The following is a 25,834-nucleotide window of genomic DNA, read 5'->3' as shown; positions in this document are numbered from 1 at the left end:
CATACAAACATATATATAGAACATGAACATAACAGTCACATATGCATCTCTTGATGCCATGCAAGTGGAGCATGCACCTCTCTCTATCTATCTATCGCTCTCTCTTTATCCCTCTCTCTTTCACTTCCTTAGTCATAATCTCCTCAATATTTCAACATTTTCCAATGCTTTCTTAAATTCGATCCCTGGTGTTCACTCGATCTTATATATATCTCAGTATCAAATATTAGTTCTAAGTGTTTACATTTTTCATATTTGAATTTGGAGATTGTTAGTCGTGCTATTAGTAAGACATAATTAATTTCGTTTCTGAGATTTGTTTTCAGTTAAAAGGAGCTGCAGTCCAAAAAGAGCGACTTTTCCACTAATATTGATGTGCTGCTCAAAGTGTGTCAAGATATATTAGTTGTACCATTTTCAAAAAAAGATGACAATTTCTGACAGTGATAAAAAGGTGTGTTCAATGAAGTCAACCTCTTGACACTGAATTTGCTACCTCCATTTTATGCAACATAATGTTGGTGGGGTAATATTATGAATGAACCTAAAATGAAGCAGCCTCAGTTTATTATTTTTTTTTTTTTTTTAATTTTAAAAAAAGATGACAATTTCTGACAGTGATAAAAAGGCGTGTTCAATGAAGTCAACCTCTTGACACCACGTGCATTTGTTTGACTTTGCTACCCCCATTTTATGCAACATAATGTTGGTTGGGTAATATTATGACTGAACTTAAAATGAAGCAGCATTAGTTTTGATTCTTTGGTAGAGTCACGAGCTGTGGTAAAGTAATCGTTTATATTTATATCAAGTTTTCGTTTCCAGAACTGACTTGCGCATATGTCATAGTTTTGTTTTTTATTTATTATTTCTTCGTGATCGTTTTGTTATGTTATGTGCTCAAGAACCCTCTGTCTGTGTTGATTTCGTGTCCAACTGTGTATTGTGTAGGGTCTCTGTCCATGTCGGCTTTTCACGCATTTGGTATAACATTAATCAGGGCATTGTACTCCAACAGAAGGCCAGCGTGAGAACCAACCATGTCTTTTATCTGTTCTTATGTCATCAGATTTCCAGTAGTCCACAAAATTTTAATTTTTTTTGTAAGTAGTTTATACCGGCTTTTGCCCATCTGGTCAGTGTAAAAAAAGAGGTTTTCCCTTCATATCTAACTGACGTTTTTGTTGTTCCAATTTGGTTCGGTCTGCCTGTTTTCTACTTGTCGTTCTGTATTCAAAGCTGTAGTAGCTTTTAGGACTTCTTTCCAAAATACAAAGTTCATCTTATCTAAGCCTTGTATTTCGTTTGGGGAGATATTTGCTTTGAAAGTGTAATGAATGTTCGTGAAGGGAAACATTTGTTCTTTAGCTAATAGTGTCCAAAAAGACTTGTCTCTATCTCTGTTCTGCTACTGTACAAATCTGGATGCCCACTTTGCAACCGAGGAACATCCTTTGTTGGTGTTCCACGTTTATCATATTCGAGCCACCTTCTTCTAATTTTAAATTAAGCAGGCTTCTCTTTATCTTTTCGAAAGCCTTTTTATTGTTGTATTTGCGTTTCCATAAGAACCTGTATACAATACCGTTAATGTAATTTTGAGTTGTTTTAGGTATAGCCAACGCTTGCAAGATGTACGAGAGCTGTGACAGAAGCAGAGTTTTTGCCAGTATTGTTTTACCATATTGTGTAGGATTCCTGCGTTCCCATGTCTTTATAATTCTCGGGATGTTTTCGATTTTTTTCTGACCAGTTTTCTTTGACTAGCGATGCCTCTGTTGAGGCCGAGAAGTAGACTCACAAGATTTTCAGTTTTCCGTTTATCAGCTGGGGGTTTCGTCAACCTTCCCGCTTTCGTTTTTCTTTGTACCAAGCCATATACCTTTCGATTTTAACTTTTTCAGTTTTAGACCGGAGAACTCTTCAAACTGTTCGACAATTTGGATAGCTAGTTCAGTAGTGTCTCTTTCGTTTTTCATTGTTAATGTTGTATCATCTGCAAATTGTTTGACTTTTGTTGTTGCTTTGATGGAACCACTTCGAACTGAGATTCCTTTTATATCCTGGTTATTCCGGATTTTAACTGCAAGGATCCCAACAGCAATTATAAAAAGCATAGGGTTCAGTGGACAACCTTGCTTTATTCCTCGTTCCACAGGAAACCATTCTGATGGCTAACCTCCATTATGGATGCAACTTTCTGACTGACTCATCGCGGTTGTGATGAGATGTATGAATTTCGGGTCGAAATTAAAGATGCTGTGTGCCTCGATCCGTGATACATGTTTTAGATAGAGTATCGAAAGCCCTGGAAAAATCTAGTGCGACTAGTGCACCAGCCTGGTTTGTTTTATCTATATATGAAGTAAGATCATCAATAAACCTTAGAATATTGGTATGGCTTGACAAATTATTCTTTTTCTTTCTGCATACATGTAAATAAGTATGCAAATGTATAAATCACTGGCAGTGATGTGAGGGAAGAAGGGTCAACAGAGTGAGACAGACATAAACAGAGAAAGAACAAAAAGGGTAATATGCTTGAAAAATGTGATGGGAAAGAAAGAAAGAAAAACTCAGCACAATATTTTACAATTCTCTCATTTATTCTCATTTTTTTCATTATGCAGTAAGACAAAATTTCAACAAGAAGTGAAAAAAGTTGGTACAAAGGATTTCACATTATATATTGGACATGGGCATGTGAACAAACACACACAATGGATACAACATTCTCAGCACTCTTTCTCTCAGACAATACTCAGAGAATGGATTGGAAAGGCTGTACTGACCTGAAAATATATTTTTTAAATGGTATCATCTGGATTACAGAAATCACTTTTCAACTGAAACAGTCTGCAGCTAATGTAAGTGTAAAATAAAGGCAAGAAGATGTCTTTGTTCTGATTGGCATGTATGGACCATGTAACTTGTAAGTCAAAACATATGTGAAACCCAAACATTTGGTAATGTTACAACTAGCTTCCTGGTTCCAGCATATTTTCTGGCAGTAGAAAAAGTATGGTGTCAAATCTGCAATTTCATACTACATGTACACCCCCCACCTCCCTCCAAAAAATGCTTTGCAGAATATGAGAAAAGAGATCACAGGTACTGCTAAACATAAGACGAAAAAAATATTTAAAAAATGAAAGTGTTCAGCTGCACACAAATAACGAAGACTGACTTTGTCACCCTGACCCTGATGTCAGACCCCTTTGCCCTTCAAAAAGCACTCTATTCTGATAACTTTTAAAATGCCACATTTCTCTGGCGACAATCAAAGTTAACAGACACCCTTTATGCCCTCCTCACACATTTGTACTATCAACCCACATACACATATTACTTGAGTAAGAGCATCCATACACACATGCAGATGCACACACATGTATCACAGTTGCACTCACACAGGCACTTGTACCTGTGATGACAAGAGGTAGGTAATCCTACCCTGCACACAAACGCAAGCATGCACAGACAGGCATATGTTTACATGCCTAACACGAAACACATGCACGCATGTAATATTGCATATACACCTGCAATTACAAGCATGCAACCCATTCCCTAGCTTCTGCTCACTTACAGCTCAAACATGTACATAAATCAAATCATAATATTGCTCACCCAACCACAAAGGGCCATTAGTCACACATTCAATGCACACTCATCAACTGAGGTAAGAGAGAAATATGCACACACATACAAACACACACTGAAAAACATAACTGTGCTTGCTGTGCAAGGCAATATTTCCAAGGCAATTGAAAATGCCAAATTTTCCCCCTTATATTTTTGAACAGCTATCAAGCAAAGGTAACAGAATAGTATTGGATAAACAATGTATTGTAATAAAGGTTTTCAAGAAACACTTTGTTGAAACATTTACATGCTTTGTTGAAACATTTATATGCTTTAAGCACTTCCTTTACATATTTAGTTAGATGCATGCTTGCAACAACTCTTGGATCAAGGCATGCCAATGACATCTTAAGCATCTCAGCAGCATTGCAAAGAGATGTTTTAAGACAGAGTTATGATGCGCCTATCAAACTCATTTTTTGGTCACACAGTTCTTTTTCTCCCTCTCCCCTTGTCCCCCCCCCCCCCCTCAAAAAAGTACTACCAAAACATCAAAAGACAGGGTTTTAAACAGAAAGACAACATACACACTGTTGATGGAACACAAAAGGACAATCATAAGTTAATTTCAATTTAAAGAAAAAAACAAAAAAACAAAAAAACATCACACTCTTATTTGGGAGTTTGAGACTGGGTTTGGGTGTGTGTTTAGAACTAATAAAAGGTAAATAAAGAGCACAACAATGGTAGGTTACATATCACATCATTTCCCCTACCCTCTAAGCACATGCAGGAGGTTAACTTATGATAATCAAATCAAAAACGAAAACACTCATTCTGTTAGCTGCTGATCACGTTCTGTTAACAAGAGCACAACTGTTCAGTCAGTGTTCCAGTAAGCTGCTGATTGCTGATCAAGTTTTTCTTTAATAACAACACACACATCAGATCAGTGCTAAGGATTCTGTTTTGCATAGTATCATTAATGTCGGTTAGGTTGCTCTTCAAAATGCTGATGTCAGCTGGCACATTATCTTTTCATTCTTAAACAATGTGATCTTTTCAGCATTTCACTGAACAATATATCATATATGTAATAATATGTCAGAAAAAAAATCAACTGCAACTTTGGAGGAGGAGAAGGAGGGGATAATCCACTGTTTAATTAAACCGATCCAAAAAGGCTTAGAAAAATGTCAAAATTATGGTCAGACACCACACATACAACACAAATTCCCAGAAATTTTAGACACCACAGTGAAACAATTACCTGTTTAATGCACTCTAAAAGTCCACAGAAAAAAATAATTTTAAAAGTAAAAGGACTTTAGTTGCTTCCCACAGTTTATGGTTTCATTTGCATCTCTCCAGTCTTTTCCCATTTGCCAGTAAAATCACTGGAAGAGAATAAAAATGTTACCTTATCTTACATACAAGGACAGCTTTACAACTGGTAATAAAACATGAAATAGATTCTCAAGCAGTTAATCTCTTACTGACCAAAATTATGAATTGTACAGTCCATCAGGACTTGTGGTGGTGTTTTTATTTTTTGGTTGTTGTTTTTTTTACTAGGAGCTGTTGCCTTATCTTACATACAAGGACAACTTATAACTTGTAACAAAACATGAAACAGATTTTAAAGCAGTTCAACTCTTACAGACCAACATTATTATACAGTCAGTCAGGTCTTATGGTGTTTTTGTTTGTTTTTTCTAATTTTTTTTAAAAATTGAAAACTGACTTCGTAAGAACTAGGCTGTAAACACACAGGATTAAGAATATCTGTCTCAAAATTGTCAAACAGTTTGGGTAGAAGCATGCCCTATTTAACATTAATCAACTAATGTTGTAATAATCTTCGAAGTTCAATGCTAAAAGCTATTTCACCAAGAACACTGCGTATCTCATTTCCATTTCTCATTAAAAGGAAAAAAAGTGGTATTTTACACCTCTACACAGCCTTTTCTTCCTGTTAACAACCAATATTTTCAATGCCATCACATGCTGTACTTTTTCTTTAAAACAAGAGAAATTTATCTCACAGATTCATCATTATCAAAGGATATTGTCGTAAAAACAATCAATAAATTCAAACATTTCTCAAGTTTTTTTTTTCTCACTTGAATATAACTGAAAGGAAGAAAGAAACAAACAAACAAACAAAAAACACCCACCAATGTGTATTTTTCTGGCGCATGTAGCAACAGCATTTCAAATGGTTTGTAACTAAACAAAATAAGAACAAAATGAGATGCAGAACTTTGTATTACATGCTTCGTTTTAACAAAAAAAAGAAAGAACAAACTGAGATGCAGAACTTTATATTACATGCTTCCTTTTTAAATAACAGTTGTAAATATGTTGCTGCACCAAATTTCTTTTGATGCAAGCAAACAGCATAATGCTTCTGCATTCCGCAACTTGGGCACATCAAGTGTCCATTAATATATGTCATGTGCACACACAAATTATTTTACCAAAGATTCTGATGCACAGAACAATTACTATTCAGTGAATCTTGCTCAACTGGCTCTTATTCAATAAATATGAATCTAAATTTTTTCACAGCCAGTTATTGGTCAACTTTGTAAAATATATGGGGAACATTTTACTGGAGAATTTTTTTAAAATTCCGTCAACCAGATGAACCATGATTTTTATAATGTGAACACACAGGAATGTACCTATCAATTTTCTAATGTCTACTGCAATCAGACCACCTTCAAATGTTTCCAAACACACCCAAAACACACCTGATTCAATTCTATTATGTGGTTAAAAAAAACAGAAAAAAAACCGAATTTGCATACTTACAAACACACAACAACAGGAATACTTTATATATAAGATTATTACACCCAGAAACTTTCACATGGTGTGCAAGTGTGGACCTTGTATGCTAGCCTGGGCCAGCAAATGAATGGCATTCAGATCAGCCTCAGACAAATTTGTTCCCTCTCCAGACAAACACTCCACTTCATACTGCACTGGAACGGCATCATGCTGCAACAGAATCTCCTGCCCACTCCCTGTGTGCATCACCTCTATGGGCGGCCGAGCTGAGGACACAGTCAAGGACAGAGGTCCGTGAGGCCCGGTCACGTTCATGACACGGGCAGCATGAGCAATCGGGTGGTGGAGGGAGTGGTGGATTGGGTGGGAATGAGCAGCAACACTGTTGGGAGGGAGATGAGTGATGTGGGCTGAGGAGACATGGGCGGAGGTGAGGGTGGGGTGAGAGGTAACAGTCTGGCGCTGGTAAGTGTCCATGTCAGTCACAGTTGTCGTCTCCTCCAGGCGACGCCCTGACTGCTCACTCTCTGTCCAGTGAATTATGTTGGTGGGGACCCCATCACCAGATGGGCCCGGAATGACGACAGTGGTGGTGACATCCATGCCCTCAGTCCGGGCCTGGGGCTTTTTTGCAGGTTTCTTGCGGGGTTTGAGCTTTTCCAGTTCTGGGTCATGCTCGGGATGGTTGGTGAGGTGTGAGTTGAGATACTCCTTACGGTAGAAGGACTTGCTGCAGTACTGGCACTGGTACCTCCGGTTTCCAGAGTGGGTCTGTTCATGCCGTTTCAGGCTCCCTGCAAAGCACAGAAGTGGTTAATGTCTGTCTTCTAATCCTGCTCATCCTTGCACTTTTGCAACTGTGGGTATGTTCTATCTGTGTGTGTGGTGTGTGTGTGTGTGGTGTGTGTGTGTGTGTGTGTGTGTGGTGTGTGTGTGTGTGTGTGGTGAAAACGTGTGTGTGTGTGTGTGTGTGTGTGTGTGTGTGTGTTCCACTCCACTGACTTGATGTAAAGATTTCCACTGTATCAAACTGGGTCAGGCAAAGCTAAACTCAACTTTTCTTTTTGCCCCTCTTTCTCTATCTCCTTTTGCAAATCATGTGTGTGTGCATGCGAGCTAGTGTATAACTAAGAGACAAAAAAAAACCTGACAACTAATTTCTCCTCATGTCTAACATACACTAACATGACAAGGACACCTACTTGCTGCAGTGAAGTTCTTCCCACACTGGTTGCACATAAACACCTTGGCTTGTGCCGGGTGTTTGAACTCCTTGTGACGATCCAGCCTATGGTGTGTAGAGAAGCTACGACCACACACATCACACGACACTGGTGTCGTCAGACCTGTGGCATGCGCCTTCAAGTGGTAACGCAGGGATGCACTTCGGAAAAATTCCCGCCCACACTGGTTGCATCTGTAAGAGATCAAGACTTCAACTTTTATCATGATTCACACAAATACATGGACCATTAACTCTATGGTTACACAGCTTTAATCCATTTGTTCACTTTTTATATTCCATTCTATCACAAACTTCGTTCAGTTTAGAATGATATGCTACCTTGGTCCGGCAAACAAATGAAATTCTGATCAGCATCATACATTTCTATGTTTAAAAAAATCTCAGAGTACTAGTAAATACAAAGAAACAACAGAAGTTGCTGACCTGACCTTTACCATGTGAATTAACACAAAATGTAGACCTGAACTTTACCATGTGTGATTCTTTCTTGTATTGGTGTTTTTTGTGGACATGCCTATGTTGGGGCATGTGTGCACCTGTGCAGGTGTCTGTGAAGTTCCTCCATTTGACCTAAATCTGCAAACTCTTCTACCATAGACCCAGAGATTTTTTTTGGTTTTTTTTTTGTTGCAAACTTTGCATATTTCCTTAAAACTTGAAATGCCTGATATTTTCACATAACAGTTGAATTCAAATATATTCCAAATAAAAGCATCTCTAGTTTCAGTACTGGTTTTGAATGACTAATCAAATGTGGAATATACCAAGAGAGCTGTTTTCAAACATCCATCTGTGCTAGCACTTTTCATCTTATGCTTTTATAGTATCAAAACAACAGCATGCCAGTAAGTTTGACACATGTACATGTTCATGCACACATACACACACTCTGTAATGATCATACATCCAAGCCTTAACACTTTTAAAAAACATATTCATGAACCTCACTGAGTTTAACCCGCAACTAAACCAAACAACTCTCCTCAAAGCTCCACACACACAAACGGCAACCAAACTAAAAATCACAATGACTCACGACACTTCACAATCACACCCATGCATTACAATATCCAACACAATACATAAAATATATATGTTTAATTATGTAACTTACAGGTAAGGTTTGATTCCTGTATGTTTGCGCATGTGAATGCGTTGACTCTTGCAGGTGGAGAAGGACTTTCCACAGACACTGCAGCTGAATGGAAACATCACAACTGATTCAGACTATTATTTATTTTGACTAAAAGCAGACATATTTTCAAAATTATTTTGCACAAAATAACAAAGTTCTATCATACAAAATGATATGCAAAGCTTGGTTAAGGATCTCTGGGTCTATTAAAAATTAGCTTGCAGATTTTTAGATCAAAGGGTGGATACTTACAGGTAAGGTTTGATTCCTGTATGTTTGCGCATGTGAATGCGTTGACTCTTGGAGGTGGAGAAGGACTTTCCACAGACACTGCAGCTGAACGAAAAACATCACAACTGATTCAGACTCTTTACTACGGCCAAATAAAAAGAATCCTCTGTTTCCGGTATGTGGGTGAAGAAATGAAAGGCAAAAGCTTTCAAGGCTGAAGTGTATCAGACCTATTCAATTTAATGATTATCAGCTCCTCTCTGAGAGCCACCAAGTGTATGTTCAACAATAAAACATACCTTGGATGCAGACTGTTTATGAACTGGTAATTAACAGCCCTTTATCAGCTTTTTGACTCAGTGTGTACACAAAGTGAGTCTACCTGATTCTGATGTACAATTCTTGATTTCTTTTAAATCTTTCTAACACTGAAGATGGAATACTAATCCAGCTGCTTTGAGAATAGGTCTCTCTCTTTTTTTAAGTATGAACTTTGTGCTTCAGTCAGTGACAAAACTATAATGTAGCCTGTACAACCATTTATCAAACAGCACTACCCTTCAGCCTCAACTGATTCCTGTGCATAAAATTCAGGCTGCTGTCTGGGGAAAGTAAGTTACCATCACACTCTACCACCTATTTTTCTTCTTCTTCTGCTGCTGCTTTTTCTTATATATATATATATATTTTTTTTTTCTGTCTACATGTATATTTTGCTAGAGACAACACTTTTGCAAGCCATGTATTTTTTAATGTGTCAGGTGCACACTATGCAGTCTAGCACTTTCCATACACGGTCAAACTGGCTATTCTGATTAAAACATATGTTACATTAATATTCAGCAGTGAGCAACGGCGTAAAAAACTGTTCAAAATTCCCTGGTTTTCTCTACTGATTTCCTATTCTCCATCGAAAAGTCATCCATTAAAATAAATATCACCAAGTGGGTAGATCTGTCACCAGTCCTAGTTAACAAAACTTTGTCTATACCTGCATCAGGCAGCAGAAAGCATTTGTAACCTGTCCAAATCAAGCCTCTTTTTTCTTTTTTAAAACATTAAACAATTCAGCACAGATTGCACATCACCCTACACATATTTCTGTTACTGTTATCTCTTGTGTCCCTTTGATCTTTTTTGTTTCAGTAAGGGGTAAGGATGAAACTTTTTTTTTTCTTTCGTTTTGTGTTTTGCTACGTATGAAAAAAAAAATTTCATTATCTAAAAAAAAAAAAAAAAAAAAAAAAAAAAAAAAATCATTTCCAAACATTTCTGACAGTCAACTGGTTTTGCAACACATTCACACACATAAATGCACAAACACACACACGCATACCTGCAATCTTGACCTCAACACCACAATGTTATTCAAAACATGATTTTCATTTGGGTCACTGATGCCTTTAATTATAAATCTCATTTTTGATGCTGCTGATGCTGTTCCTGAGCAAATGAACATCTTAAGTTAGCCACACCCTGTGCATACCTAAAAGACACAGGAATTCATGGAATTATTAAACAGACTCGCTTTGTTTCCACATATGAGCCATACTTAGGGCAAGTGAACTAGTATGTTGTTTTTTCCATTGTTTTTTTTTATAATGAGAAAATTTCAATTACAAAAATTCAGATATACAGTTTGATCAAAAACATTCCAGTCTGCCAGAAGTTTTCTTCTTCAATAAAACAGAATTTTTAACGTCAAAAGCAATTAGCTTGATCAGGAAGAATACCGGAAACAGAAGACTATACTTTTTATTTGGCCTAAAATGTAACTACACTAACAAATCTACCAAGTCATACAAAGAAATGCTGTGGTACTTACAGGTAAGGTTTGATTCCCGTGTGTTTGCGCATATGAATGCGCTGACTCTTGCGGTTGGAGAATGACTTTCCACACACATTGCAGTTGAATGGCTTGATTCCTGTGTGCTTGTACAAGTGAACTGGAAAAAAATGAATATCAAGTTACTATTTGTTAGACATTGCAGGCAGCATATCAAGGATACATTTTCAACATTCATAATAAAAATAATGGGTATAATTCATGTGCTCTACCTCTTAACCACAGGGGCTAAGAGCGCTAACAATACATCAATATGGGGAAAAATAGTTACAAACGTTAACAACAAAGGGCACTATATTCAAGACTTACAAGCAAGACAAATGGAATGTGTCAATGACAAAGCACGAACTCACACATGCCAAACCACATACCAATACCTAGATATCAATGAAAGCAGATTTGTACAGATGTATTTTCAGACCAAATTTGAACTCATTTTGTTTTAGCATGGCGAATTTGGTAGGGAAGTTTATTCCAGTTGACAGGACCAAGATGTGAAAAAGGCAAGATGTCCTTATAATTTCCTTTTACACTGTGGAATACAGAGAACATGTGCCTCATTCTCCCTTTCACATCCTCACTACTGTAAGCAGGCACATTTTTTTCCTTAACCCCTCGTTTTTATTATTTCTGTTTATCACAGTTTTGCTTTTCTCAGTGCATATGCTCTGTGTGGAAAATACACAGGTATGTAGGTGTAGAGATTCCAGAGGAGGTACACTGTAGACTGCATAATATGCCACTTTCCGTCAAGTGAAATTTACAGAAGTAGAGATTTCTATTATAAAACAGTTTGCAAATCGTGACAGACCTAATACACAATCTCCAGAAACAGCAAGAGCCAAGAATCAGATGTCTAAACACAATGAGAACACATACACACACACTTTACACAATGCTACAACAATAAGCATTCTCCTCACTTTTGAAGGCCACATCTCCCTTGACAATGCGCCCACAGTGTTCACATTTGTGCTTGTTTTTGCCCTTTAGCACACGCAGCTGGGTCACTGTCAGTTCTTTGGTGGCGGTGGTGGTGGTGGTGGTGGTTGCCACTGGGATCTTCTTCTCCTTCACAACTCGGGGTTTGGGAGGCTGGGTCTTTTCACCTCCTAACTTGACTGTCAGACCAAAAAAAAAAAAAAAGTCATCACATCTTCCATTGCAAAGTAGTACAAACTGCATTAATTTTGTTTTGTGTTTTTAAGTGTAAAAAACATGTTTCTCTAACTCTTTAATAAGAAAAGAAGAAAAGAAAAGAAAATGGTGAGCACTTCAGACACTGAGTTAATAAAAAAAAGAAGAAATGTCAGAAAATTCATGAAAAAAAGTCAAGATGGGTGAATTTTGGAAAGCTATGCTTCTAATGTTGGTTCATGTCATTCACTTTCAGAGAAAAGGGAATGCTGCTGTGTACATACCAAAACATATATTTGTTTTTTGATGAATACAACTCTGAAAGTACTTAACTATTGATCCAGCTTCAGAAATTCAAACAACCTATTGTACTATTACTGTTATTCAGCATCTGGGACTTACAGCACAAACATATCACATAGCATTTGACTTTCTCAGTGTCTGAACATATGACAAAACTCAACTACTAATTCTCCTGACATTTGACTTTACTCAATGTCTCAAAATATGACAGCATTCAAGCGTCAATTCTCCTGATATCTGACTAAAGATACAATCTGCATTTCCTAACCCCTTGCCTGCTGCCGAGAAGGATACTCGTCAACCAAATGATATTCCCTCAGATTAAGACTGAGCTCACAGGTCAGGATGTTCGACACCAAATTTTATCTGGAAGTCTTCTTCCTGGGATGGCACTACTTTTGTTTAGCAAAACAAATGATACTTTTTTAAGGCACACAAAACTTAGTGACTACGTTTCATGCTTTTGTCACACGGATCTCATTTCACAAAGGTTCCGTAGTCAAGAGGTTAAAAACAACGACAAAAACTCATACCGAAATTATTACACATACCATTTGCTTTAAAAATATGCAAACAAACAGAAAACTCACCAATGACAGCTTCTATAGCTGCACGGAGGATCTGATCCTCCTTGGCCCGCTTCAAGTCTGCTGAGGACACAGGGGCAGGGGGGGTAGTACTGGCCTGGCTGGTTTTCACCTCGCTGGCAGTGGCAACACCATTTGCTGTGCCACCTTCTCCACCCTCTGCTTCTGTTCTTTCTTTTTGTTCATTTTGTTCATCATTAGCTGGCTTCTCTGCCACCGCTAAAACAGTGAAAACATAAAATTACATTTATAACACACAAGCAATACAGGAAAATGACATATCAATATTTCTCAGAAAAGTCTTACAAAAACCTGATGATCAGAAACAGTTGTTGAAGCTTTCTATTCAATCATCAAAAGACTATCAGAAAACTGATGACTGTGAAACCTGCTGTTCAATCTTGGTTGCTTCCCCTCTTTTTCCTTTTTTTGCTGTTGTTGATATGGAACTTACTTTTAATCAAAACAAAATTCTGAAGGCAGGAAAAGTGTAAAACTATATAAAAATTATACAAATTATAAATAAGGAGAGGTTCTTGGCAAAATAAACACTTTTTCCAAAGACAAAACAGCAAACGGAAGAGTAATAATGCTGCCAATTATGGAACTTGTTTCCAGAAGTGTAGCTGAAACAAAAAAAGCCCTACAGTACTATTACTACTGCGAACATTCACTTACATTTACTATTCACTGGCATCTTGAAATTTTTATACCACCTGTAATATTTCAAAAGAATTTTTTCCAAACATTTTTCTAACTGACCTGGAGGAGTGCTGGTGGTTATGTTTGCATCGTCAATAATGTCAGGAATCTGTAACATGCGAAGAATTCATAAAAACACATCACTTGAAGACAGAAATTAAATCATAACTATCATACCCACTGTAACCTCTTTAAACAACTGTCCTTGGTATTCCCTACAGCCTTAGTGGCTTCCACCCCCTGCAACTAACACCTTTTGCGGCAAAGTAATAAAAAAAAGATGCCAAAGTGTAGAAGACATCAAAAGACACTGAATAATTGAAGTGAGAATTCCTTCTTTTTTTCTGATTCTAAAAACATTTTCTTTCCAACAAATCCATAATACTTGTTAAACAGAGCTACGATAGATACAAAACGTTACCTCTACCTCTGCTGACAACAACAATAGTAAAGCCATAGTTATATAAACATGAAGGGGAGAGGACCCCAAGTCTAGCATGTCAACAACCAATTGCTGTGCTATGGTCTGAACAAACTCTCAGAACCTTCCTTCCCTTCTCCCAGCTTAACAGAGAACCAAGAGACAAGAGGAAAATCTGAGACACACACAACATAGAATGCCACTTTGAGACACACACAAAGCAGACTCAAAGACACACAAACATTTTTTTTTTTTCAATGTAGAAAGAAACACCAACATGCTGAAAGTAGATGATTAAAAAATAAACAAGAGACTTTTCAAGAGATGAAAAGAGGTAACAGATAGGAGACAAGTTTGTAAGAGAAACTGTATCTTCAGCCTTACTGCTACATACATACAAATGTTCATGATCTTACACACAGATAGGGTGAAGAAAGGGTGAGACAGAAAACTGCAGATAAAGGGTGAAGAGATGGAAAAAAGCAAACAGCAACGTGGATCTAAGTAAAGCGACACTGATCATCGGAAATCACTTGCTCTGACAACTTATCTTACACTGATGTAAAACAAACTTTTCCTGAACGATAAATTTCAGAAACATTTTCTTTGCAACTAAATACCCTAATACCTTGCTAACATACTCACTACTAACTTCTGCTCTTGCTTGGCTATAGAAATGAGAACCAAATTATACTTTTTGAGCACACACTAATTTACAGATCTATATGAAACAGTCAAAAAGCCTCTTCCAACACACACAAGTACCTCCAACATGCACACTCACATCAAACCACATATACTCACCCCATCCTGGTAAAACTTCCTAAACTTATCGACTCTCTTCTGGACAGCAGGGTTGCGGTGTTCCACTGGAATCTCAGCCACCACGTTCTTCATGCAGCATGTCAAGGCATACCTCAAAATGTCATACGTCATGCCAGCCCAGAAATAACGGCGACGCAGCTTCAACTGAGTGTCTTGCTGACTCAAGTGGCGGTCATTCTCTGAAACAGTTTGACAGCAGATTTTCCAAAACATCCATTTTGCTACCATGGCAAACAAATTTAGAGAGAGTGTGTAAGCATATTTATGTCTGTGTATCTGTGTGTGTGTGTGTGTGTGTGCATGAGAGAGAATGAAATAGAGAGAGAGACAGAGAGTGAGACACAGAGAGATCACTGACGTCACCATTACAGTTTCACATCCTCCACAAACAATCCTGTCCCATCTGACCGTAGCCAAGGGCTGTTGGTTTGTTGGACAATTATAAATGCAAACGGACAAATAAGGAAAGGTCTGTATGCATTTAGTGATACTCACTCAACAGGATTGTACTAATTTTGCATAACAATTCTAACTAGTGCCAACATTTTCCCCCATAGTGTTAACACACACACAGACACTGATTTCAGCTTTAAAATTACAAAACTTTCTTTCTCACCATAATCAAGCTGCTTCTATAAAACATATATTTTAGAACAAACAATTACCCATTTAACAGTCTGTTGAGTTAAGCCACTGAGACACTGGTGTGAAAGTGGTCCCAATCAAGTGCCTGATGACACACTGGCAGTTCTAGTTTGTTGGTTGAAACTACTATCTAAAAGACAGCAAGCAATATCAATTATCTCCTGTCCCAAGTTCTCAGTACTACCAGCATCATACAAATTTCACACCAAATGCAACAGCACAACCTCTCCTTCCACCCTTCCACCCTCCCAACCAATGCTTATTACATTTAATCCCACTTAAACCTGAATGAAGACACTCAAACAACACACAAATACCAAACTGCTTATCAACAGAAGATACTTTGGCACTTTTAACACCAAACAACTTACCAACATGGGCTTCTGCTATGGCCTCCTGTCGGGTTTTCTCTGAGAACAAGACCTGGCGTGGTTTGGCGTTTGGGCGAAGTGGAGATTTGTAGTACAGAGATCCGTCGATGATGCAGAAGGACTCGGAGCGTTTCTGGATGTAGTGCTGCTGCATGGGGTTGGTGGTGGGTGGGAATGTGCTGTCAGTCAGGTACTGGATCAGGTCTTCATAGGTGCTCTCTTCTTCTTCATCCTGTGCATAATAGCACGATTACCAGAGAATGTTACTGTTAGCTACTCGACATATCCTCTCTCCTTTACAGGCTTGCACACACACCAACACACCAGACATATAAAAGAAAGAAATATAAATAAACAAACAGAAAATCAAAATATAAATGAAAATCAATAAATCAGTTAATTAATATTTCATCATCCAGAAAACAAGAGATTTTAAAAAATTGATGCATACATGCTGAGGGAAAAATCCTAAAAAAACCCAACTTTTATCATGGTCAACACTACTGTATATCACATAATCAGAACATAAAGAAAGAAAGAAACACACTATACAAACGGATGTTGTTCTTTCTGTGTCAAGCTGATTTTAAATAATTCTTAGCAATACTAGATTTCTAATTTTACATCATAGTGATATCTTATCATGACCAGATTTCCACTTTTGTATCGTCTCCACCACTGCAGACAACAAACTTACAACAAACTAACACTTTTCAATTTCAACATTTATATGCATAAAACGGATGGACATTCTTTCAGACAACTGTTCAAGTTATTAGTAAATGACTAAGAAAACACTGTTCTCTCTTTTCATAACATTATTTTTCTAGCTGTCATTACTAGCTACATTAATTAAGCCACACTTAAAGCTTTTGGAAATAATGCAAACTCCTGAATTTTCCTCCTCTTCAAAGCTTCCCAGGAAGATTCTTTCATCTCATTTCAAACCATGAAAAACTATCCGACAAGTTTGTTAATGTTTCAACCATTTACAACTTCCCAACAGACAAAGCAAGCTGACCTCCGAGAGGTGAGGATCCCCATCATGCTCCCTCTGCTTCACTTCCTTGGACAGACTGGGGATCTTGATGATCGTCTTGTTACGCAGGGGATTGCTGCTCACGCACTCGGGGCAGGAATGGATGTAGGCATCTAGGTCGTTGATCATCCCTTTCCAGTACACGTTCATGTTCAGCAAGTTCTTCAGGACTCGCACGCGACCAAAATGCTCTTCTGCACATTAAGTCAGGAACATTCTTGACAACAATGGTCAAGCCATATGTTTAAAACTACTTTATGTGTTCAGAGATATTCACAAACAATACAGTTTTCACAGGTAATAAATAATTATAAACACATTAACTCTTACTATGACCCTGAGAAACAACCTAACACATTACTCCCACAATCACCTTGACCAGACATTCACTTCAACTTTTGAGACCTTGATCAAACACATCAAGTAAACTGTACAATTCACACACACATACTACCCCCTCCCCCTCCTCGCACACATTCCCACAACTGGATCAGATTGATTACAAACATGCAGTTGTTTAACACAAATCATTTAAAAAACAAAAACAAAAAAACAAAACAAAAAAAACAACAAAAAAAAAAACATCCATCAGATTTTTTCAGTAAGGATTTTACCTCCTCTTGTATGTGCTTTCCTCAGCAAACTGAAACGCTGCCGTTCTTTGGTAAGGATGAGACGGCCTCTGGATTTTCCTAAATGGCCGTACAGCTTTCCGTCTTTAAAAACAACAGTCTCTGCCAGACGACGAACAGCACGCTTGAAGTCCACAGACACTCGAGGAGGGTAAAAGTTGCGTTCTTTGTAGCACTTGATGACCAGATAGTACAGATCAAGATCCAACTGTGATGCAAGCACAAGAAATCATGTTTTAGTGCCACAGAAAAATAACCTGATGTAAAAATACTAATTGAACTGCTTGACCATCAAACAAAATAAGAAACCTAGCATATGCAAAATACAAAATTATGCCCAATTTATGTAGTTGAAGTCTTTTGGAGAACCATGATCTTACATGGAATTTCAAAATGGTGAAAAAAAAAGTTTAAAACATTTACAAACACAGCTATTTCAGTACTTATTATCTTTGAAACAGATAAGGCGACATCCATGAAACACTACTTCTAAAATGACTGCTTTTCAAGCACAACATTGGGACTTCATAAAACTGGGGTCCATGATGACCAGGTGCAGATTTGAGTTTTTAATAACAATACTTCATCCTTTTAGAGTATTTGAGTCTGATATCTTCACAGCAGCAGGATGTGAAAAACAGACAAAACAATTTCAAGTTACTCCATCCCACATAGGACAGATCCTCAGCCAGTCATTTCTGGTCGCTCTCTGTTGAACTGTCATCTGGTACTGTCCTGTTTCTAACCCTTTCTGACAGACACTTCAATATTTAGTCATGCTTTGATATGGATTCTCTGGGGTCATGTTAATTCAAGGACTGATCCCAGAAAATGAGAAGACCATCCAACATTTCTGGTCTGTCTGCCAAACAAGAGTGTCTTTGGTTCTGATACTGCTGTCAATATGTACTGCTCTCCTTTCGATCAGGAAAACACAGTTAATCATTATACTGGCTATCACTCATTATCACTTTAGAGCAGTTTGTCAACAGTGATATATCATCCAATTGCAAAGTCTAAAGTGCTTATCTCAAAATGGACACTTTTCTTATTTTTATGAAGAAATGGTAATAGAACTCAACCAGAAGCAAACATATGTATTATAAATAATAAAATATGCTGATGACAGGTTACCATTACTTGGTGTGCACATGCATAAGTTGCCAGGACTGGATTGCATAAGCAATCTTTGCAGTGCGAAGTTAAGAATTTTCCCAGTCCAAGCAAACTCCATAGACTTAGGAAAACCCTTAATGTTAAGTATACTTAGCGCTGCTAATGTTGCTTGTGCAACCAAGCATTTGCCATCAAGATAGGCTATGGCATCAAATCAAATCATGTAACTTATTGTCCAGCCAACCAAAGGTCAGTCTGACATCAGTCTGCAAAGGTAGGAATGACAAAAACCAACAACAAAGAAACAAAAAAACCCAACAAATATATCTTTTAAAAACTCCAACCTTATCCATGGAATTAAATAAGCCATTTGGAGTCAGAGCTGGTCTTGGCTTTGTATGTGGATGTGAACTGTTATTGTGCTGTTCAAAGGAATCATCAGCTTGCTCTGACCCCAGGTCACTTTGATCTTCTTTCTCCTCTTTTTCTGGTGGTGGCGGAGGCCTGATCTTGGGTGGTCGTCCTCGTTTACGTTTCGGTGGTGCCTGCTCAGCAGCTGGAGGCGGTGATGGTACCTTGCGTCTCTCACGCTTTATCTGCAGACCCTCTTTGGCTTTCAAACTGGGAACCCTCTTGCGACTTGACGATCGAGTAGTTCTTGTACATTCTCTTTGATAAATGCTGCCACCTGGTCGATACGGCTCATCTGCACAGCACAAAACATGCATGGAAATGTTAGGCACAGAATGCAGGATGGACACTTCAAGTACATAGTGTGTTATCAGTTTGGGAATATACTCACGAAGTAATGCGTCAACACAGACAAATTTCAGTTTGGTAATGACATCTCATTCTTGATATATTTGATAATATTTACTGGTTTGCTCTGGTCACTTGCCCTACTTTTCTACATATTTAAAAAAAAAAAAATTGACGTGGGGTGAGGGGACAAGAAACAACTTTCCAGACAAACTCTTCTAACCTTTATCATCGTCCAAGTCCTCACTAGCGCCATCATCTTGGAGTATGTTTGCTTCATCATCTGTGGAGGCACCATAGGCTTCAGTGAAGTCTTCCGCTGCAGGCGGCCTTTCTTCTGCTTTTGCTGCTGCTGCCTTTATCTCCTCCTCAAAGGCCACAGGCATTACAGCGGATGAAAACATGTCTTGCTCGTGTGCTGTCAGTGGCTCCAACTTCACAGTCGGCAGCATGGCAATGTCAAGCTCAAAACTCGGGGTCTGCACGTGAGGCTCCTTGCCATAAGCTGCCACTAACAGGTCCACTGTTTCCTTCTCTTCTTCCTCTGACATACGTATTTCTGAGTTGCCAATGGTTTCTGTCTTGTGGCTCAGCTTTTCTGGCAAAACAGGTTCTCTGCCCACGGAAAAGTTGCACAATGAAATGTAAGTCATACAACAGTAAGATAAGGACAGAAAAACAAGAACATTAAAAAAAAAAACATACAATGTTCTTCTTTAGGATGTGTGTGACTGATTGAGTGTGCATTCGCATTGCTTGTGCGTCTTATGTGAGTGTCTAAACCTGATGTACAGCTATGTGGATTTATCTGAACATGTTTCTTTTCATCATCACAAGGAAAGTGCATGTTGCAGATTGTCAAAATTTGAACGACAAGTTTGTTAGATTGGCTGATTTCAAATTATAAACGAGACTGACATGTACATTTATCTATTTCACCAAAGCACAGAAGCACATCATATACACATGTACAACACATTCATACAAATGTATGGTCACCACCTACATCAGATCTCAATACCATGATAATGACTCACCTGTTGAAGGTTAGAAAAGAAGGAACGTAGTCGGCTTGAGGAGGCAAAGAGATGCGTAGAGGCACCATGAAAGCCTCAAGACACCTATTCCAAACCTTTGGGTGAGAGTGGACAAAGTGTTCTAAACTTCGGATCACTCTCTGCCATCGCTCATCTGTAACATTAGTTGGAATGGTTGAAATAGATGCCAATTATTCATGCGAGAAAAGGTCTGGTTTGAAGTACATTCATCACCTTTATCACATGAAACATTGGACAGATCCAGGATACTGAAATTACAAGCTGTTATGCTCTAAATTTAAGACAGCTAAAACATTCTTTTAATCCAAACATACTAACAACAAAAAAATTAAAGCAAAAAACAATCAAACAAACAAACAAACAAACAAAAACAAGCTAGTGCAACAATTCTTCAACCTCTACCTCAACTAATACACGAAACACTCTCTAAATCTCTCCTTCCAGCATTACCTGCAGGACTGGCAGGCTGTGTCAAGTAGATGACCGAGATGCCTGCCACTTCCAAATCCCGAATGTTGATGTGCATGTACGCATTTTTGGTGGTCCTGTTCTGTAGCATGCACAGTTTTTCCATCACTCCGTACCTGCACAGATATCGTAACTGATCTCAACACGCATCACACTCACAGTCAGCCTGATACATCCATGTCGACAAATTCTGCAGGAGTTTCATCTGTTACTTTTTCAACTGTTTAGAAACAAGTATTCTGATGTTATGCCCAGGCTTCTGACAACTTACACATCTCTGGAGTTCCAGGGACTCTTTTACCACAATTCTAATGGGTCCCTAACTACTTTAAGAGGGTCACTTTCATGCTAGTTGTAGGTATCGCCTTCTGTCATGATCACCATTTGTGACAATTGTGGACTCAACTTGGGAAACCTGTAACTTCGATTTTTGGTGCTCCAACAAGTCATTCTCTTCTCTAACCCTCTTCACTATAAGGTCTACAATGATGCTTTCATTTGTTTCAAAAGAGTGCTCATGTTTTCGTTTTTAACAGATCATTGACAAATGATATAGAACATCCAACCCCTCCCTCCCAAAAAAGCAGATGCTCCCTTTCTTATTTGAATCTAAAAACGGATTTTGTATGATTTTGCATCCCCAGACCGAAGAGTTGCACCCATTTGCTACACGTTCTTATTAAATCTGATTTTGCTATAAACAAAGAAAGAAAGAAAGAGAGGTACATCTAATCTTCAACTTTCTAGTCTTAATCATCTAGGTTCTCGGGCCAAGATGTGGTTGAGGAAAACAACCCTTCTTCACAGCAAATGAACCCAGCATCAGACTGAACTATCGTAAAGGACTTTTACTCTTTTTATGTGTTCATTCTTGAAATTTTTAGAACATCCCATGACCATTTTCCATTTTCAAACACCGGGGACACATATCAAATATCTATGTGTTCTGTGAAGTCCTGTATAAATGGTTCAAATCTAAAATTTCTTGTTGTGTGCATGTGTGTGTGCTTGTGCTATGCGTGCATCAATTACTATTGACATGTATGTGTAATATTTTCTGCTGTCTTTTTTCCCCTTGAAATTGAACAATTCTTATAAATCAAACATCGAGACTGTGCAATGCAGATAAACGCTACAATAAATTCAGTATCAAAATATAAACAGATGCGCACCAAACTAAGAGTACCTGCATATCAGATTCAAGACAAAAGTTGTGAGAGCTGCTGATGTAATCTGATCAATAATGGTGGATTCTGGATATTGGGAGTAACAGTCAAGAGCCACTGCCACATAAACTTGTTTCTTGCCAGCTTGGTAAGGACCAAACACCTGGATCTCCACCTGGTAACAAAACAACAGTGTATTTAAGTATATATCATATGTCTATTTTATCTATACTGCATAATACAAGTAATTCAAGGATTTCATAAACACTGGAAAACAGCTGGAATTCAGCTAGTTCAAAGTATTTCAAGAGACATAGTTTGCTTTAAAAACCACCACACCATAGAACAAACTTCAGCAGACTGGTTGTTTAAACAGTATAATAATAATTTAATGATAATAATATTTAATATCTTATTTTTATATAGCACTATAATTCAAGAATAAGCATGCTCTAAGCGCTTTACAAATCTAGTACCTAAAGTGAAACAAGAAAGCACATAAAAAGTAGTAGAAACATAAAACAGAATCATTAGTATCATAAAAACAAAGCACAAAACCCACAAAGTAACATGCTCTCAATACTACAACTGTTGCACTCCAACACTCACACACACTCACACAGGATAAAATGACTGAGATAACAGCAATTATCACTTAAAATACATACATATAAAAAAAAAAGAGCATAATTTTAATTTGTATGCCATAGATTTTGTAAAAATTGTAATATAAAGATTTGGAGAGAAAAGGTCAACGGGGTAAAAATCAGCAGTCATTCTCCCTTTCGAACCACGCCACCTCCATCCATCTACCCACCCCCATTCTCTCTACTCATCCATTACACATACTCACATTGCCATGAGCCTGGGACAACAGCACTATTTGATTTAATAATAATATATTAGGTCAAATCCCACCAAAAGGCAACTATTGTGAAAATGGGTATTATGGTGTCCAGGCTTATCGAGGCATACATATCCCATAATTTTGCTTCGATTAAGTAGCATATGCACTGTGCAGCAAAACAAACCTTGCACTATCATGTAAAACCAGTCTTTTTAATATCAAAGTGCAATGAAACATTAAAGACATAGAATTCTTAAATAGTTGCCTAAACTTAAGGCAAAAAAACATATATACATATCAATTCTTTTTAAATGGTAGCCTGGTCAATGACCATTTTTACAAGAGCTGACTTTATCAGTTTATGCCTAAATTAGGTTTTCAGCTCTTATTCCATGTCAGTTCATTCGCAAAAAGACTCATGTTTGTCACCAAATCAAGGTTAAAATTTGGTCACTGCTAGTGCAGTTTTGATTCACAATCTTGAGCCAACAGAAAAGCTGCAAAAGGCAAAAACATTCAGGTGACCAACCTTCAATAGTGCCAGTGGGTATTAGCGTGACATTTAATTGCCTAAAACTGTAAAAAGCAATTTGTAAATCTATAGATCTATCTTTCTATATGAACTCATTCAGTCACTGATACTGAAAAATGGCAACACATACAGTGTTATTAGTGTTAATATACATACCTATGTATATATTATTATCATTTCATTTTCAATGCAGACTTTCCTTTCTTTTTTTTCTTTTTTTTTTACACTCTAGGTTTTTTTCTTTCCTTTTTCTTGTGACTAAAATTAAAAGTAATGGTCAATAAAATTAAAAAGTAATCTATTTTATTTCTTTTTTTTAACTAACCCTCTGTTAAAAGCGAGTATACTAACCCTCTGCCAAAAGTGAGTACAGGTTTCCTGGGCAAAGGCAAAGATGTCTGGCTCATCTCTGATTTCCAATGGAAGGATCTGAATCTCTGACTCTGTTTTGACGCAGGCAGCTGGAACAGTACTGACGTTTAAAGCTGGAGCAGGGGCTGCTGTAGGAGTTGCAGAGTCCACAGCAGAATTTGCTGACAAAATCTGTTCCTGGGTCGTTGGAGTGACAGTCATCAATGAGTTACTTAGGATACCGCTTGTGCATCGGATGCCTCGGGTCACACAGAAGTCACAGCTGTGCAGGACTTTCTTCACAGTGTTAATGATCCCTACCCAGTAGAATTCCTTTGACACTCTGTCTGTTGTTTTCTCAATGCCAAAGTGATTTCCTGCAATGTTATATGACAAAAATGCACCAGTTGATTAATCAATAATAATCAGTTTGACTTGTAACTTGTACTAATGTAACTGCAAGTTATACAGTTGATTAATCAATAATAATCAGTTTGACTTGTAACTTGTACTAATGTAACTGCAAGTCATTAAAAAACAAACTATATTAGTATCACACTGACTGATAAATTTATTTGATCTGTAATTAAAGTTGAATTAAACTTAACAGTTAAAGTATCATCTCTTATCAAAAATAAAAACAAATAAACGAAACAATAAGTCAACAGCAAGAAATGTCATTATCTGTTCATCACTGAACAGATAACAGTAACAATAATGAATAAGGTGATTACTGATCTTAGTTTAAAAATATTTTTTCTCAGTTTTTTTCTAAAAAGACATCAAAATATAACTGAGTTCCAATTCACACATAACATTAACTACATTACACTGAACTTAATATTTTTATTTTCATAATATCTTATTTTTATATAGCGCTAAAATAAGCATAAGCAAGTTCTAAGCGCTTTTTAATCCAGTACCTAAGGTGAAACAAGAAAGCATATAAAAGTAGTAAAAACAAAACAAAATCATTAATATTATAAAAAAACAAAAAACACATTGCATAAAACTCACAAAGTAGCACACTATCAATACTACAACTGTTACACTCAAACACTCACACTAACATCCACGCACAGACACACATATGATTAAGTGGCTGAGATGACAGCAATTTTCACTTAAAATACATACATGTAAAAAGGAACATAATTGTTATCTGCGTGCCACAGATTTTGTAAAAATTGTAAAAGGAAATTTTGGATAGAAAAGGTAAAAGGGGTAAACATTGGGTCATTCTCCCTTTCGAACCACACCACCATCATTCATCTACCCACTCCCATTCTCTCTACTCTCCTATCACACACACACACATTGCCATGGGCCTGGGACAACAGCACTATCTGAGTCATGACAAGTACTTTTTTTAAAGAGATAAGTTTTAAGATTTACTTTAAAGGTAGATATACGAGTTGTTTGTCTGAGAGCAATAGGCAGAGAATTCCAAGTTGTTGGGCCGAAGACGGAAAAATGACCTCCTTCCACAGGAGTTAAGGAAGTATCTGGGAACAGTTTGCTGGGGGGAATCAAGAGATTTCAATGTTCTGTTTGTCAAGTACGGGTTAACAAGCTCTGAAAGATATGAGGGTGGGGTATCACAATTCAGGCACTGTAGCCACACACGCTGCGACACAGTGTCATGCCATGGCATGTTACAATATATATACACATGTACTGTGGTGATGATGTGCACACACACACACACACACTTACGCACACATACATGTATTCATACACACTCACACACACTGATAACTGTAGTGTATTAAATAAGGATCATAAGTCATTAAATGAGAGACAATGTTTGTTCTGATAAATAAAAAAAATTATCAGATTCATGTACATTTAAAAAGAATATAATATCAATAGTACTTTCCATGTTGAAATTGAACACTATTGTGTGATTCTTTTAAATTTGATCTTTTGATTTTAAATGATTTGATGGTACAGATTCTATGTCAATCTATTTAATCATGTGGATATAATTTGTCAATGCATGATACTGACAGTGATATACATGTGTATACATATAT

General features: G+C 37.4%; 1 protein-coding gene across 1 annotated transcript in view; it reads right to left on the bottom strand.

Annotated features, from left to right (window-relative positions):
- The window catches only part of LOC143290611 (uncharacterized), an 80,366-nt gene that overhangs the window by 51,134 nt on the left and 3,398 nt on the right, over nucleotides 1-25,834 (bottom strand). The window contains exons 2-20 of the mRNA XM_076600214.1: nucleotides 23,799-24,175; nucleotides 22,089-22,243; nucleotides 20,885-21,018; nucleotides 20,414-20,567; nucleotides 19,600-19,991; nucleotides 18,962-19,323; nucleotides 17,484-17,709; nucleotides 16,852-17,063; nucleotides 15,831-16,062; nucleotides 14,794-14,993; nucleotides 13,629-13,677; nucleotides 12,870-13,085; nucleotides 11,763-11,960; nucleotides 10,819-10,939; nucleotides 9,015-9,098; nucleotides 8,742-8,825; nucleotides 7,584-7,798; nucleotides 6,460-7,175; nucleotides 5,544-5,557 (exon numbers count right to left, since the gene is read on the bottom strand). Coding sequence (XP_076456329.1) covers nucleotides 5,544-5,557; nucleotides 6,460-7,175; nucleotides 7,584-7,798; nucleotides 8,742-8,825; nucleotides 9,015-9,098; nucleotides 10,819-10,939; nucleotides 11,763-11,960; nucleotides 12,870-13,085; nucleotides 13,629-13,677; nucleotides 14,794-14,993; nucleotides 15,831-16,062; nucleotides 16,852-17,063; nucleotides 17,484-17,709; nucleotides 18,962-19,323; nucleotides 19,600-19,991; nucleotides 20,414-20,567; nucleotides 20,885-21,018; nucleotides 22,089-22,243; nucleotides 23,799-24,175 — 4,141 coding nt within the window. The remainder of the gene's footprint in view (nucleotides 1-5,543; nucleotides 5,558-6,459; nucleotides 7,176-7,583; nucleotides 7,799-8,741; nucleotides 8,826-9,014; nucleotides 9,099-10,818; nucleotides 10,940-11,762; nucleotides 11,961-12,869; nucleotides 13,086-13,628; nucleotides 13,678-14,793; nucleotides 14,994-15,830; nucleotides 16,063-16,851; nucleotides 17,064-17,483; nucleotides 17,710-18,961; nucleotides 19,324-19,599; nucleotides 19,992-20,413; nucleotides 20,568-20,884; nucleotides 21,019-22,088; nucleotides 22,244-23,798; nucleotides 24,176-25,834) is intronic.

This window comes from Babylonia areolata, chromosome 1, assembly GCF_041734735.1.
Source record: "Babylonia areolata isolate BAREFJ2019XMU chromosome 1, ASM4173473v1, whole genome shotgun sequence".
Lineage (NCBI taxonomy): Eukaryota > Metazoa > Mollusca > Gastropoda > Neogastropoda > Buccinidae > Babylonia > Babylonia areolata.
The sequence above is the reverse complement of the archived record's forward strand: the minus strand, read 5'-3'. Positions and strand labels throughout refer to the sequence as shown.